The 15,453-nt window shown below is 38.6% G+C and overlaps 1 protein-coding gene across 2 annotated transcripts in view; it reads left to right on the forward strand.

The window, feature by feature from the left end:
* LPGAT1 (lysophosphatidylglycerol acyltransferase 1) overlaps positions 1-15,453 on the forward strand; it is a 76,852-nt gene that overhangs the window by 1,033 nt on the left and 60,366 nt on the right. The window contains exons 1-2 of one of the 2 annotated variants that reach the window (XM_046682310.1): positions 7-16; positions 886-1,150. In XM_046682310.1, coding sequence (XP_046538266.1) covers positions 913-1,150 — 238 coding nt within the window. In that variant the 5' untranslated portion in view covers positions 7-16; positions 886-912. Of the gene's footprint in view, positions 1-6; positions 17-885; positions 1,151-15,453 lie in introns of those variants that run through there. The other variant, XM_046682309.1, reaches the window with a different exon arrangement.

Below are 15,453 nucleotides of genomic sequence, written 5' to 3' on the forward strand. Positions count from 1 at the left end.
GCCCGCGCCCGCCGAGGTGAGCCCGGCGCCGGCCGAGCCCGCCGCCCCGGCCCCTTCCACATCGGCGGAAACCGCTGCGGGCTCCGCCCGACCCCCGAGCGCTGTCGCCTCTTCCTCCCCGCCTCCTTCATCATCCCCGCTTCCCTGGCCTTCGGTCCGAGACTTTATTCCCTTTATCCCTGCCCTCCCGCTTCCCTCCTTCTCGCTTTTGCTCCCTCCCCCTGCTCCTGTCCTTCCTCCTTTTCGCCTCATTATCCCCCACTTTCTTCCTCTCACCTTTTTGCCCTCGTTTTTAGGCCCCTCTCCTTTTTTCTGTTAAAAAAAGGAAAACGGAAACCCTTTTGCCGCAAGTGAACATTTTTCGCGTAACTCTTTTGGCTCCTCTGAGAGACCTTTTGAAGGAATGAATCAATGTGCAGGGATGGGGGTGGCGAGGGTACCGAGGTTCTCAGCACCTGGGAAATCTGATTGAGAGGTCCATGTTTCAGTCTTCTCTCCACTCGTGTCGTCAGTTTGGAGATACTGAGGGTGTCGGCAGCCAGCGGGTCTTTTTTTCTCCCTTAAAGTCCAAACGGAAGACTGCAGTGAGAGCGGTGCAGGGACAGCCACCGATTAGTTAGTGGGAATAGTATTATCATTTGCTACATATATTGTGACATACCCTGTGCCACCGTGAACAGCTCCCTTGACCTTGTGCGGCTCCTCCTCCCTCGCTGTCTGTCTCCCGCTGGAATTTCCCGGAAAGATCACCGAGGTACTCCACCGGGAAGGCTTAGACCCTCGATTTTTCTTTTATTTTTGTGCTGAAGATGATTTCTGTGTTGATGACTATTTAGATGCGTTTAAGCCATTTTCCTTTTTAAATGACATTTTCTTTCACCTCAGAAAGACAGGACGGACTCCAATGTGAGAATGGCTGTGACTTTGGAAGAAGCTCCGTGGCTGGGCTGGATCTTGGTGAAAGCCCTGATGAGATTTGCCTTCATGGTCGCCAACAACCTGGTTGCTATTCCATCCTACATCTGCTATGTAATTATGCTTCAGCCCCTTCGAGTGCTGGACAGTAAGCGGTTCTGGTACATTGAAGGAATCATGTATAAATGGCTTTTAGGAATGGTGGCTTCTTGGGGATGGTATGCAGGATATACAGGTAAGAGTGAGAGCACTTTTGTTTAATGTATATGAACAAATTTGTAATGTTATGCTTAAGTCAGGAGCCATAATTAAATATACATGACACTTTGGGTTGAAGATGCTTTTATGCTTTGACTATTGAAAAAATAAATAGGAAACAACTCTATTGAGTTTTTTTTTCCAGAATCGTAATTTAGGAAGGATGATATTTTCAGAAGTATAATTTCATAATTACATATTGGTAAATTTCTTAAATGTTTTTAATGTGATTGACATTTGTTTATTAAAACTGCAGAAGCTCTCCTAGAGGAATAGGAGTGGGTTATATAGGACTTCAGGGCTTATAAAAGGAAGAGGTAAGGTATTTAGCCCATCAACATTGGGGATTTAGAAAAAGGATTGAGCCATATTTGTGCTAAGATAGTTTAATAAGTTTTTTCATTTAATGTAGTATTGTACTGTGTACATTTTAAGCCAAGCAAAAAATGACTTTGTTTTCTCTTACGTGTGTTTCTTTTGTTTACTAGAATCTATATTTTATTTCATAAATGTCTTAGAATATTAAATACAAAAAAATGTTTCATCCGTGTTAAGCTAATTTATCATCTGAGTGTTCTTAAGATTTTTATTTCTGCCTTTAAATTGCATTTTGGAAAGCAGGAGTAATACTATTCTGAAGTGGACTTTTAAAGAACTATATGAAGAATAGTGTTTATTTTCAGTTTGTAAACCTTAAGTGCTTTGAGAACTTGTGCCTCTGCTGTGGACATTCTGTATTGTTTATTATATTTATTTGACTTTTCCCCCCTAAGAATTAAGATAATGAAAAAAGCATTGAGGTTTCTAGCGCTTCTATCATAGAATTTCATAATTGATAGAGATCGTGCTGCAGATGCTGCGATCAGTGGAGTCTGTGGGTCATAGCTTGGAAGAGTGGGGAGGGTACTCTTGGGGTCAAACAGCACGGGAGTACCCGATTTTAAATCCTCTATCTCCCTCTTTCCTGCCCGGGCTGCATCTGCAGATTTTATCCATATACACAAGAAAAGGACTGACAGCACACAGTTTTTATGGATCCGACAGCTTCTTGCTAGGTCAGAGTGCTCTGAGTTGCTGCAGCTGAAGTCTTTTCTCCTGGCAATGCTATTTGTTATTCTGCAAGGCCCAAAGCCCCTGGGTTAGTGTATGCATTGCTTCCTTGTCATGTGTCTTGTTGAGATCCCACTGCTCTTTGGCTACAGTAGGTGAGCATCTAGTTCCTTTTTAGGACCTGGTGGTGGTAGTGGTAGTGGTAGAGAAAAAATGAAGTTCTGGTCTATGGTGCTGAATTCTTACCTGAATTGCACTGCTGTCTTAGAATTGCTTTGGTCTGTATAGTTTGAGCTTCTCCAAATGTGCTATGTGGTACCAATGACTTTAGTCTTTGTACAGTGTACTTAAGTTTGCTTGTTTTTAATGAACTCATGGTATTTTTGGGGGGGGGTCCCGGTCGTGAGGAAGATTGGCCCTGAGCCAACATCTGCTGCCAGTCTTCCTCTTTTTGCTGGGGAAGATGAGCCCTGAGCTAACATTGGTGGCCATCTTCCTCTATTTTGTATATGAGATGCTGCCACAGCATGGCTTGATGAGCACTGCATAGGTCTGCACCCAGGATCTGAACCTGCGAACCCTGAGCCACAAAGCAGAGCACACGAACTTAACTGCTACACCACCGTAGTGGCCTCGAACTCATAGTATTTTGACATACAAGTTCTAGAAGTTTGTTCTATTTAAACAGTGAAATTATTTAAACATTTGTGCTTGTGTGTGTGGTATATTTGTGTGTAAATGTTAGCATGATGAGAAGCTGAAAAAAATTGATTTGGCGTTGACCTTGAGATTGTAAGGAGCGCAGTGATGCTGCTTGAAGTTAAAGTTAGTTATCCTATGGCCATAGCGTGGCTGCAATGGATTTTTAAGCGTATTTTCTTGTCTCTTCCTTGCTGACTGTAGAACTGCGCAGTTTCTTTTGCCACCTGCTTGAAAAGTGGTCTTGGCATGATCTGCATATTTTAGTGTCTCTGAAGCATCTGTTCTTCTTCAGGCTACAGCATTTTGACCATTTGATCAGGTTGTCTCATTTAAATATAGAATATTTTAGTGTGTATATTTTAAATGGTTTTCCTATAGGTAGAATACTTTTAGAGGGTCTGGTCATGGTGTGATGGTAACAGAACACAGTCAAGAGGTCAAGCAAATGTAGGAATGACTTTTGTTGAAAGCTACAGTTGGGTCTAAAGAAGCAAACATAAGTAGAACTTGATGAGCCGATGTACCCATAAGAGTCTAGGAGGTTATCTGAGCCTTGTATGGATTGTGTATTTCATTCCTTCCTTTGTATCCAGAGGAGGGTGGGCTTGATTTCTTTTTCCTTTCCCTGTGCTTCAGTTTCACAGATGAAAAATTGAATGTTGCCAAAGGAATTCTGCTCAGCAGATCTAGTATGTTAATGTTTTGGAATAAAAATTGCTAAACTTTGCTGAAAACGCACTTCTGAAGAAACCGTAAATGTTAATTAAGTATTAATTAGAAAACTACAAATTGAATATTGGTGTGAAATAGAATTTTTCCAAATTGTGACTTTCAGCGTGAGACGAGTCAGTTATTCAGCTCTGCTGCTGAGGACTTACGTTGGTTATCTAACCTACACTGCCCCATATGGTAGCTGCTAGCTATATGTGGCTATTTAAATTTAAACTAATTAAAATGAAATAAAATTTAAAATTCAGTTTCTCAGTTAATGCCAGCCACCAAGTGCTAGGTGGTTGTACCATCAAGTGCTGTGTACCAGGTGGCTAGTGGCTACTGTATTGGATAGTGCCAATAGAGAACACTTCCATCATCACAGAAAGTTCTGTTAGAGCTGATTTATAGTAAGTATGGCTTTTTCCTTTTTCTTAGGAGAAATGCATTCTATCTTTATAAAAAGAATATTTTTCGAAACATAGTTCTAAACAGATTTCTTTTGGAGAACACAGGAAGATTTATTAAAGATTTATAAAATTGTCTTAATTTGAGACAAATGTCACAAAAACGAGTCCTTTAAACTCAGACATGCTCCTTGGATGGGGAATGGTAAGGCTAGTAAGCCCAAGAACTTGAGTGAACATTCTTGTACCTAATTTGCGTTCTCAGAGCTGAAGTACTGCCTATGGACAGAAGATGGAAAGGAATTTTCTGGTCTTTCTCCCTGTTTCTGACTTTATGTCTTGTCAGGGAACACATTTCTTGAATGAACTCTGAGGACATTGGGATTTGTTCATCTCTAGCTTGCTACTAGGCAGTAATGATTGTTGTTACCACATTTCCTTTAGTGGGAAGTGCTATACACACACCTTGTGTGGAGGAAAAGTTGTGTACTGCCTTTGGCCTAGTATTTCAAGGGCAAACCAAAAGAGATACTAGCTTAACTAATGATCCAGCTCTGCATGCTTTGTTCGGATCTGGGATAAATCAGTACATTCCCCCTCTCCTCCCCAGATTAAGTGAAGATTGGCAAATTTCAGACAGATTTTTTTTTTTAATAAAATGTGTTTATTTAAAATAGTTTATTTTGATCTTCATTCACTTATGTTAATAAATTCATTGTTCCCCATACAAACATGTTTAGTTAAAATCTCTTGCACAAAATTGTTTAAAAAAATTCATCGTAAGTGGATGCTATGGAATTTCTGTATAGGATGAGAGTCCTTTGGGCCACAGGCTGGCTGGAAGGGAGCTGGGCTGCTAGGGGACTTGCCACCAGGCTGCTTTTGCTTAGCAAACGCTGTTTCCATTAGATTGAGTGTTTACCTGGGTGGTTTTAGGGAAAGCTGATGGAGATTAGGGTTAGCTTCCTCCCACTCCCCGAGTGACAGCTGTCATGGCTCTATGTTAGTCTTTTTGGGTTATTTGATTATTTGATAGTGTTTTATTTTTTTGCTGGGATACAAATTCATTGTGTGAGAAAAACTATTAGGAATTATATCTGCCTTGATCTAGAGAGAGTTTTAAAAATCTATCTTCTAGAGCAGTTATTTTTTTTAACCTTTGAGTCAGGATTTAATGTGTCAGGATGAACATTTTTAAAATGTGAAATAGAATAGAATTAAATAGGAAAAATCAGAAATGTGTGTCTCTGTACTGGTTAATGCTGCAGAATGTATTTTTTTCTATGAGCCCTGCCAAGACTGGAAAGGCATTGCTCCAGTGGAAAGAGCACTGCAATGTAGGAGAACCCTGGGAGTCAGCTGTCCTGATCTAACATTATCATCTCTGCTCACTGGTAGGGACGAGATCCTCACCTGCCTGGTGCCTAAGGGGACTGTGAGCTCTTTGCAGACAGAGATGTGGTCTTTATAACCCTAGAGCTCAGTTCGTTGCCTCATCCTCACGGAACGCTCCATAGGTGTCTAAGTATTTCTTGACCCATCCCTTTTTTCTTTCTTGGTCCCAGCTGAGGTGCCTTAGCTGCCTACCTTCCTGAAAGGTCTGATATCAAGGTCACTGAAATCCACAAAATATAAACCCTGAACAGGATCGTGTTTTTCATACACATACGTACACAAATATACTTTTCCTACAATACCACATTTGTTAGTTTAACACACCTTTACTGAGCATCTATTACGTGTGGGAACAGACGCCCTGCAGGTGCTGAGATGCACAAGACATAATCCCTGACTTCAAGGAGTTCACAGCAGCCTTGGTGGGGAAGACAGGGCACCACCAACAAAAACTTCCTGGTCTGGCGCTGTAACGGAGATGTACTGTGGGTTAAAAGAGGATGGGCTCCTCATCTCGCATCAGTGGTAGGTGGTAGCAGAGAGAGAACAGGGAATTTAAGGAAGGAGCAGCTTTAAATTCCTTTCTTTTTTTCCATTAGGGAAATATTTCTCTGTGGGGCTAACTCTATCATCAGTAATCATAATAGATTTAAAAGGCTTGAATAATGTGTCAGTTTGAAATTTATATCTTTGTGATGATAATATTAGCTCACATTTATTGAAATATAAGCCAAGCAGTGTTCTGAGTGTTTCAATCATTTAATGCTCAACCAGTCTTATCAGGTTGGTACTTTTCTTAGCCCCCCCGCCTCTTTCTGTGATTAATGTTGAGATTGGAACACAGAGGTTTCTCAGTTACTTCCCCTTAAACATTAACTGAGTTGATGTTGCCACAGGTTTATTTTTGTATTTAAAGAGCCATTATTGACCTTTATATAATATTCCTAGAGTGTTTCTTAATTTTTACTACCCATATGTTCTTTTGTTTCTGAGCCATGAAATCTCTTTCTGAAGATACAACTCTTTTAACACCTGAAAGCAATATCATAGCTATGGATTTCTGCAGGAGGCTAAAAAAATTGTTGCTTCAGTGGAAGTATTTGTAGTATACTGTAAATATGATAAAATCCTGCTTCCTTCGGTCTCTACCCTTGCAGAGAACAATTCAACTGGAATTTTAGTTTTTGAGTGCTTGACAGTAGGTTGTCATCCGAGTGAGGAGTTAGTGCATGATGTTAGGGCAACAACTGATCTTGACATAAATCCAGGCGAGGAGTTTTCAGTACAGTGTTTTGATTTTTATATGGAAAATATATCATTAAAAGTAAATATTACTGAATGCTTTAAACTCAGCAATCTGGTGGTACTGTAAATTTGGTATCTGGTCTTATTTTAAAGATCATATGTAATTGAGTAATTTATTTTAGATAGATTTTTTTGAAATATATAAAGTATATTCATTCATGCACACTTACCCACATGCACTGTTACGGAAGTGCATGGAGCAGTATTTGTGGTGGTTAAGACCTCAGATTCTGGAGTCAGGAAGATCTGGGTAAAACAATGCCTACATTCTTCTTGTTTACATTTGCCTGGTATGTCTTTGCCCATTCGTTTGTTTTCAGACTTTTAAAATTACGTTGATTTAGATTGTCTCTAGAAATGCACATGAAGTTAGGTTTTAATTTATGAGTCACCTTGAAAATCTCTTTCTTTTAATGTGAGTTGAATCCGTTTACATTTATTGATATGTCAGATATGTTTTGTCTGGGCTCTGTCATTGTGTTTTATTTTATGTTTTCTATTTTTATATATATAAATTTTAAGTCTTTCACTGTGTAGTCTGTTTTTCTTTGTGTTTTGGTTGTTCTGATATTTAGGAAAGTTTGTGTTTTTGTCTTACTGGTTACTTTATATGATATTCTTAGTTCTCTGTTGATAGTAACTGTTAGTTCTCTTTTATAAACAAAGTTAAAATTCTTTTAAAATTCTCTCGTCTCTCTTCCCTTTTCACTTCTTCATCACCCAATTTTATTCAGTAGCCGATGGTATTTATTCACAGTAGTATTTGCATTTGTATTATTATGTATGCTTATACTTGTCTTATTTGATTTGTGAACTTTAAGGCTATCCATTGACTCCCAGCTATTACATCAAGGTAATCATAAGCTTATTATACTACCTGCTCACTTTCTCCCTTCTCCCAATTTTTGTTATTTGCACTTATACATTGTTATGACCTAGAATATTTATGTTCTGTTTATCTCATATATTATTACATTCTGTTAATGAGTTGATCTTGTTTGCCTATCTGCCCAAAGGATTCTCTCTTTCTCTTTAATATTTAGTAACTCTACTAGGATATGCTGGCTTAGGATATGCTGGCACATGTGTCCCTTTTAATGTGTAGATTCAAATCTATTTTTTATTTCAGGAAAGTTTTCTTTAATGATATCTTTATTTTGTTTGACTGTTTTGGTTTTCTTTTTTGGTGACCCTAATTCTATGTCTGTTAGATCCCTCTTTGTATATCCTTTTATCTATTATTTTCTCTCTAATCCTTTTAAACACTTTTTTGTTTGTTTATTTCTATCTTTAATGTTTCTTACTGTGTCTTCTGCAATGTCTCTTCTCTTTGTCGTCCTTTCTGTTTCTTCTTCATTTTTGTCATGGTTTTGTCTACTCTTCTGTTTCTTTCTTGAGTTCTGCCAGTTCATGCTTCCTCTATTCCTGTTGTTTTAGACATTTTTTCTTCTTCTTTTTTTTTTTCTTGAGGAAGATTAGCCCTGAGCTAACATCTGCTGCCCATCCTTTTCTTTTTGCTGAGGAAGACTGGCTCTGAGCTAACATCCGTGCCCATCTTCCTCTACTTTATATATGGGACGCCTACCACAGCATGGCTTGACAAGTGGTGTGTGGGTCCACACCTGGGATCCAAACCAGCAAATCCCAGGTCACCAAAGTGGAACGTGCGAACTTAACCACTGTGCCACCGGGCTGGCCCCTAGACATTTCTTCTTTGGCTTCTTATATGTGTGCTTTGTGATCTTCTTCATAGTGGTGGTGACTTCACTGATTTTCTTAAATTCGTGCAAGAATATTTAGTTAGCATTTTTATCTTCTCCATTGTAATATTTTTCTAGTGAGCATTCTTTGGCGGTTGGTACATTATGCTGCTCATTTATGCCATTTTTCATATAGTGTCTCTACGTCAACACTGACACAGTTACCTTTTTGTTCCTTGTAATTTAATGAATTAGATTTTCCTCAGTCAGTCACTGGTAGGAGGCGTGGTTGGGGCCAGGGTAGATTTCCAGATTTCTGCCTCAGACATATTCCTTTTTATGTATGGCACCTGGGTGTGTTTCTCTGTGTCACCTCGTGTCCTCTGCCTCTCCAGACCACACTGAGTCTGGAGGCTTTTTGCCATCAATTCTAGACTTCCCACTTCTTTCTTTACAGCTGTGACTGGAGGAACACAGCCCCAGCAGGCCGATGGAAACCCTTCTCCTTAAGGAAGTGCATTTTTGCTGTTGCTTTCTGAGATCTGCCATTACCGGGCCCTCCTCATCACATGCCACGCCCTCCGTCTCTATCTCTGCTCTCCACTCCCAGCATAGATTCTGTCAATACCAACCTTGTTTGATGTCAGCCCTGATTTCATGTATTTTGGAGTTTTTATGTTTTTATTTTTCTCCTAGGTTTGCTGAAAAAGGAATTTTGTGAGATTTTTTTCTTTTTCCTTTCTCCTTGTTGCTATGTGTATTTTCCAGGAAGATTCATGTCTGTAACTCCACCATACCAGAACGTTCAACACAATATTTCTGTTCAACTATGTAATTATTATTTGGACGACTCTGTCCCCATTCTGCTTTACTACTAGTTGATTATTATAAAATGGAGACCAATTTTACCACCTAATTGAATTTCTTTAAGATCTGTCCAAAAGCAGGAAATAGCTTCCCCAATTGTTGTTTTCATCCCAGTGGTTCCTAAACTGTTTTGATCCTTGGACTAATTATCAGTGGAGTATAGGTGAGACATTCACTCTATTTCCACTTGGCTACAGTAAGAAAATGTCACCAAATGACTGGAAGAAGTGAGTTATCTTTGATACTTCAGTAAGGAATATGAATGAAATAGAATATGATACTACTCTCTAAGGGTCTGGTCTGTGGACCACCTTGAAAACTTTAAGGATGAGCAGTGCCTCCCAAACTTTGATGAATATGTTTATAGTATATTGTATATACTAAGTATATATAATATATATTAGTTGTATATAAAGTATATTATATATATAAAATATTTATATTTATAGTTTACTTGTTATAAACTAATTTCAAGGGTTTATTTTCAGAGTTTGCAAACTAGTGGCCATACTCAGCATCTGATGTGCTTTATTTGGCTTTTGCATTATTTCAACTTGTTTTTTTGTTTGTTGCCAACATTTCAAAATTAGAGCGATTTTACAAAACATGAAACAAAGATTTCTAGTTCTTGAGAAACTGGAAATCTGGCCATGCTGGGCTCTTATTCCCGTCTGGCAGCAGTTTGCTGGAGCTGAGTGATGGCTGCTGGCTTTAGATGGGGCCTCTGCTCTCCTGGTCACCCAGGATCCCACTCTTTCCTTGTCTTACTCTAGATCTGCTTGGCTCATTTATTACCTGCCTGGACTCCAGAGGCTTAGGTGATGGTCATTTACAAAAACTCAAATTAATAATTACTATTTTATTTCTGTTAGGCATAAAATAGTTTTGCATTTATATACTTTAGTAGTACCTATAAACTAATGAGTTCTACCATTAAAACTGAAAATTTGTTAGTGACTTCAACTGCTGATTTCGTATAGCAGAGGCTTGTGATGGAACTGGAAAGTGAAGTGCCATTAGTGAGACCTGTGGTCAGAAGGTCTTTCAAGTTTCATGTACCATATTAGTAACCTGGTGAAATGCTTCCTGCAGTGTGTGCACTCATTAATTAGTAGAAGGTCTCATTTCTTCTTCTGAATATAATCATGTAAAATCTAGATTATTACAAATTAGTTTTTTCTCTTTGCTTTTCATACTTTTTTTTTGGTGAGGAACATTAGTCCTGAGCTAACATCTGTTGCCAGTCTTCCTCTTTGTGCCAATTTTGCTGTATTTCTTTTTATGTGGGACGCCTCCACAGCATGGCTTGATAAGTGGTATGTAGGTCTGCACTCAGGATCCAAACCCATGAACCCCAGGCCTCTGAAGCAGAGCATGCAAACTTAATCACTATGCCGCTGGGCTGACCGCTTCATACTTTTAAATATGAAAAACAAAGCAAGTCTAGTTGATTTCTTTTCTTTAAATTATAGTAGAGATAGTTGGAAAATAGTATTGTAAAAAGCATGCATAAATTTTAGTTATGAGATTATACTTTTTTTAAGGTTTATAGATCTGATGAAGTTTTGCTAGCAAAACACCTTTCCCAAACTTTTGTTTTACTCATTAAATTTTAAGAAACCATTATGAATCATGTATGTGACTCGTTTTGCATATGCTATTAATTAGAAGTTTGCATTATTTGACACTTTAAGGGAAAAAACCTGTAAATTTAAATAAAGCAAGATATTTCTGAATCATCAAAAGACTAAATAAATTATGATCAGTATAGCTTTAGTGTTAAGAATATATTATATATATATATATTTTTAAGCTTATAGATTTTTTTTTTTTATTTTTTAAGATTGGCACCTGAGCTAACATCTGTTGCCAATCTTCTTTTCTTTTCTTTTTTTCTTCTTCTCTCCAAAGCCTCCCCAGCACCTAGTTGTATATTCTAGTTGTATATTCTAGTTGTGAGTGCCTCTGGTTGTGCTATGTAGGACGCCGCCTCAGCATGGCCTGATGTGCGGTGCCATGTCTGCACCCAGGATCCGAACCAGCGAAACCCCAGGCCACCAAAGCAGAGCGTGTGAACTTAACCACTCGGCCATGGGGCTGGCCCCTATAATATATGTATTTAAATTGAGATATAATTCACATACCATAAAATTCACCATATTAAAGTGTACAATTCATTGGTTTTTAGTGTAGACACAAAGATTGTACAGTCATCACTGCTAATTACAGAACATTTCATTATCTCGAAAAGAAACCCCAAAACCATAAGCAGTCAGCCCCCAATTCCTCCTCCCTTTAACTCCTGACAACCGCTAATCTATGTCCCGTTTCTACAGATTTACCTATTCTGAACATTTCATATAAATGGAATCGTACAATATGTGGTCTTTTACTTAGCATAATGTTTTCAAGTTTCATCTATATTGTAACACGTGTCAGTACTTCATTCCTTTGTATGGCTGAGTGGTATTCTATTGTATGGATAGACCACATTTTGTTTATACATTGATCAGTTGATGAGCATTTGGGTTGTTTCCACATTTTGGCTGCTGTGAATAATGCTGCTGTGAACATTCGTGTACAAGTTTTTGTGAGAGCATATGTTTTCAATTCTCTTGGACCTGCGAATCAAATTGCTGGGTCATATGATAATTCTATGTTTAACTTTTTGAGGAACTGCCAAACTGTTTTCCATAGCAGCTGTCCGATTGTACATTCCCACCAGCAATGTAGAAGAGTTCCAATTTCTCCACATCCCCACTAATACTTATTATTTTCTGGGTTTTCGTTGTTGTTGTTGTTGTTGTTTTAATTTCGCCATCCTGGTGGATGTGAAGTGGTAGCTCATTGTGGTTTAGATTTGCATTTCCCTAATGACTAATGATGTTGAGCATCTTTTCATGTGCTTGTTAGCCATTTGCATATCTTTGGAGAAATGTCTATTCAAATCCTTTGCCCATAAGATTCTTTCTATATTCTGTATACTACACCCTATCTATTTTTTCACTGGTTGCTTGTGCTTTTGGTGTCATATTTAAGAAACCATTGCCTAATCCAAGGTTATGAAAATTAACAGTTGTGTTTTCTTTCAAGAGTTTAATGTTTACATTTAGGTCTTTGATTTATTTTTAGTTAATTTTTCTGTATAGTGTAAGGTAGGGGTCCAAACTTCATTCTTTTGCATGTGGATATCCAGTTGTCCTATCACTCTTTGTTGAAAAGACTATTCTTTCCACATTGAATGATCTTGGCACCCTTGTTGAAAACCAGTTGGCTGTATGGGTTTATTTCTGGACTCTCAGTTCTATTCCATTGATCTATATGTGTCTCTTTATGCCAGTACCACACTCTCTTTATTACTGTGGTTTTATAATCAGTTTTGAGTATTAAGTATATTTTGTTATATTTTAATTCTTTAAAAATGCACGGTCCTTTTTGTTAGTTATTATGACTTCGGTAATGAGGTTAGTTCATTAATCAGAAATCCTAGTTTAAAACCATTTTGGATTTAAAAGTGTTCACTGAGAACAGTGTTTTTCAAGAATTAATATTCATAATTGGGTTAAATGACCCCTTCCTACCTCTACGTTGAGGAAATACTTACTGCTTACGTGTTTCACTAGGAATTGTCTTAGAAATATTGTTATTATGAATAACAATGCTTGCCCTCTCAAGGAAATAGGACATTAGTTGCAGAAGTATCTTGTGTGATTGGTCAATCAAATGGTTATTGACTGCCTATTGCCAGTTAGCAAAGTTGTTGATTTGTGAAATACTCTACCCAAGAGTGTGATCTAGATTTTCTACCAAAAGGATTTTTGGCATAATTTTTCTTTTGATGGATGGTTTTTGGAATAGTTGAGTTTGCTGTGAACTACGTGTCCAAAATGCACCTGCATTTTCTAAAAAACAGAGATCAATATGCACATTTTCCCCTAATGTGATGGTTCCATTTTTTAAAGTTAATTGAGGTCCTTGCAGAGAAGAAAATTAACTGGAAGCTAAATTTATTTTGTAGAAGGAAGTATAGATTACATGGATAAGGAACAAGGATGTCATTTTGAATAAGAGTTGCTGGCTGTTTTTTTTTTTTCAGGCTAGGCTATTTTGTTTGTTTGTTTTTGCTGAGGAAGATTAGCCTTGAGCTAACATCTGTTGCCAATCTTCCTCTTTTTTTTCACTTGAGGAAGATTAGCTCTGAGCTAACATCTGTGCCAATCTTCCTTCACTTTATAAGTGAGTTGCTGCCTCAGCATGGCAGACGAGTGATATAGGTCTGCACCTGGGACCCGGACCTGTGAACCCAGGCCACCAAAGCCGAGCGCACCAAACTTAACCACTGCACCACAGGGCTGGCCCCCCACCCCCCTGCTGGTTTTTATGAGTGGGTTAGAATTGGTTTTTGTATGTGAGAGGTTGAATTCAGCAGTCATTTTACAGGCTAAATAATCATTTAAAGCCTTTTAAGCCTCAAATACTTATATAGAGATGTTGTGTTTTTAACAAATAATAGATACTGCTAAATAAATATGATATTAGAGATAGCATGATGTACTAGGAAAAAACATTGACTTTTGAGTTAGTATGAGTTTGGGTCCTGCTACCACTGCTTACTAGCTGTATAACTTTGATCTAGTTACTTACCTTCTCTAAGCTTCAGTTCGTCCGTAAAAATTGAGGTTATGATATTTATTTCTGATGAAGCTTAACTATAAAGTGAATAGCATGGTGTTTGGTGACCTATAAATAACATTATTATTATTATTATTATATTAATGCCTAGGAAAACAAACTGTGTTAACTTTGGGGAGAAAGGTATGTATAAGTGAATAAAAGGTAACTTATGGGATCGTTTTAGAAATATATTGGAGGATACTCAAGTTTAGTTAATATTATAGCTCAATAGAGTTCCTGCTTTAATCCCTCAAAAGTAATGTATAGTTAGTACTTTAAGCCATAGTCTAACTAAAATATTAACTAAATTTTATGTTTATAAATTGTGAATTGCTTCAAAGCAATTTATGTGAACTGCCTTCTGATTAATTCAGCCACCTATTCTAATACCGAATATTTGAGCGCCTGCTCTGTCAGGCGCTGTGCTGGTGGTGGGAGAGCAGTGGCAGATAAAACAGCACAGCTCCTGTTCTTCTGCAGTTGACTTTTGACTTTTTCGCGTGGGAGACAATAGGAGTCACATGATAACCATGTAATGAGAACTGTGCAAAGGACTACAAAGCACGAGGTGGGGGGTGCTGTGAGAGTAAGTAACAGAGGCCTTAATCTGGAGACAGTGGTATCAGGCAGGAATGGGCTCCTTGAGAAAGTGCTCTTGAGACTGAGACCTGAGGAATAAACAGGAGTCGACCAAGAGATGCTGGGGGAGGGGCAGCATGCACAGAGGATGCAAAGGGTTTGTCCTATCTGAGGAACTAAGGGAAGGTCAGATGGGGACAGCATGGAGTGAAGGAGGAGGAGAAGGGTAGGTGTGGGGGTGGGGTGGGGAGCTGATGAAGCAAAATCCATTGAGTGTATGAAGAATTTGAAATTTATCCTAAGAGGAAATTATTCAAGGATCTTAAGTAAGGGAATGATGAAATCAGATTCATACTTGTAATTCTATACTCTGCTTTGTGGAAATGGATTAGAAAGAAGTGAGAGTGTGCAGGGGCTAACCTCTGTAAGATTCTCACCTTAACCAGGTGAGGTGACAGTGGCTTGGTCTAGGGGTGATGGCAGTAGAGATGGAAAGAAGTAAACTTTTTTTTTTTTGAGGAAGATCAGCCCTGAGCTAACTGCTGCCAATCCTCCTCTTTTTGCTGAGGAAGACTGGCCCTGAGCTAACATCTGTGCCCGTCTTCCTCTACTTTATATGTGGGACGCCTACCACAGCATAGCTTGCCAAGTGGTGCCATGTCTACACCCGGGATCAGAACCAGTGAACGCCAGGGCCACTGAAGCGGAACGTGCGAACTAACCGCCTTACCACAGGGCTGGCCCCAAGAAGTGACCTTCTAAATTGGAGAGTGTTATAGGAGGAAAATTTTCAGGACGTGCTGAGGGATTGGACATAGAGGATGCATAGAAGGGCAGGTGACAGGGATGACCCTGAGGTTTCTGGTGTGAGCTGCTGGTTGGATAGGGAA

This window comes from Equus quagga, chromosome 13 (assembly GCF_021613505.1).
Source record: "Equus quagga isolate Etosha38 chromosome 13, UCLA_HA_Equagga_1.0, whole genome shotgun sequence".
In the NCBI taxonomy this organism is placed as follows: domain Eukaryota; kingdom Metazoa; phylum Chordata; class Mammalia; order Perissodactyla; family Equidae; genus Equus; species Equus quagga.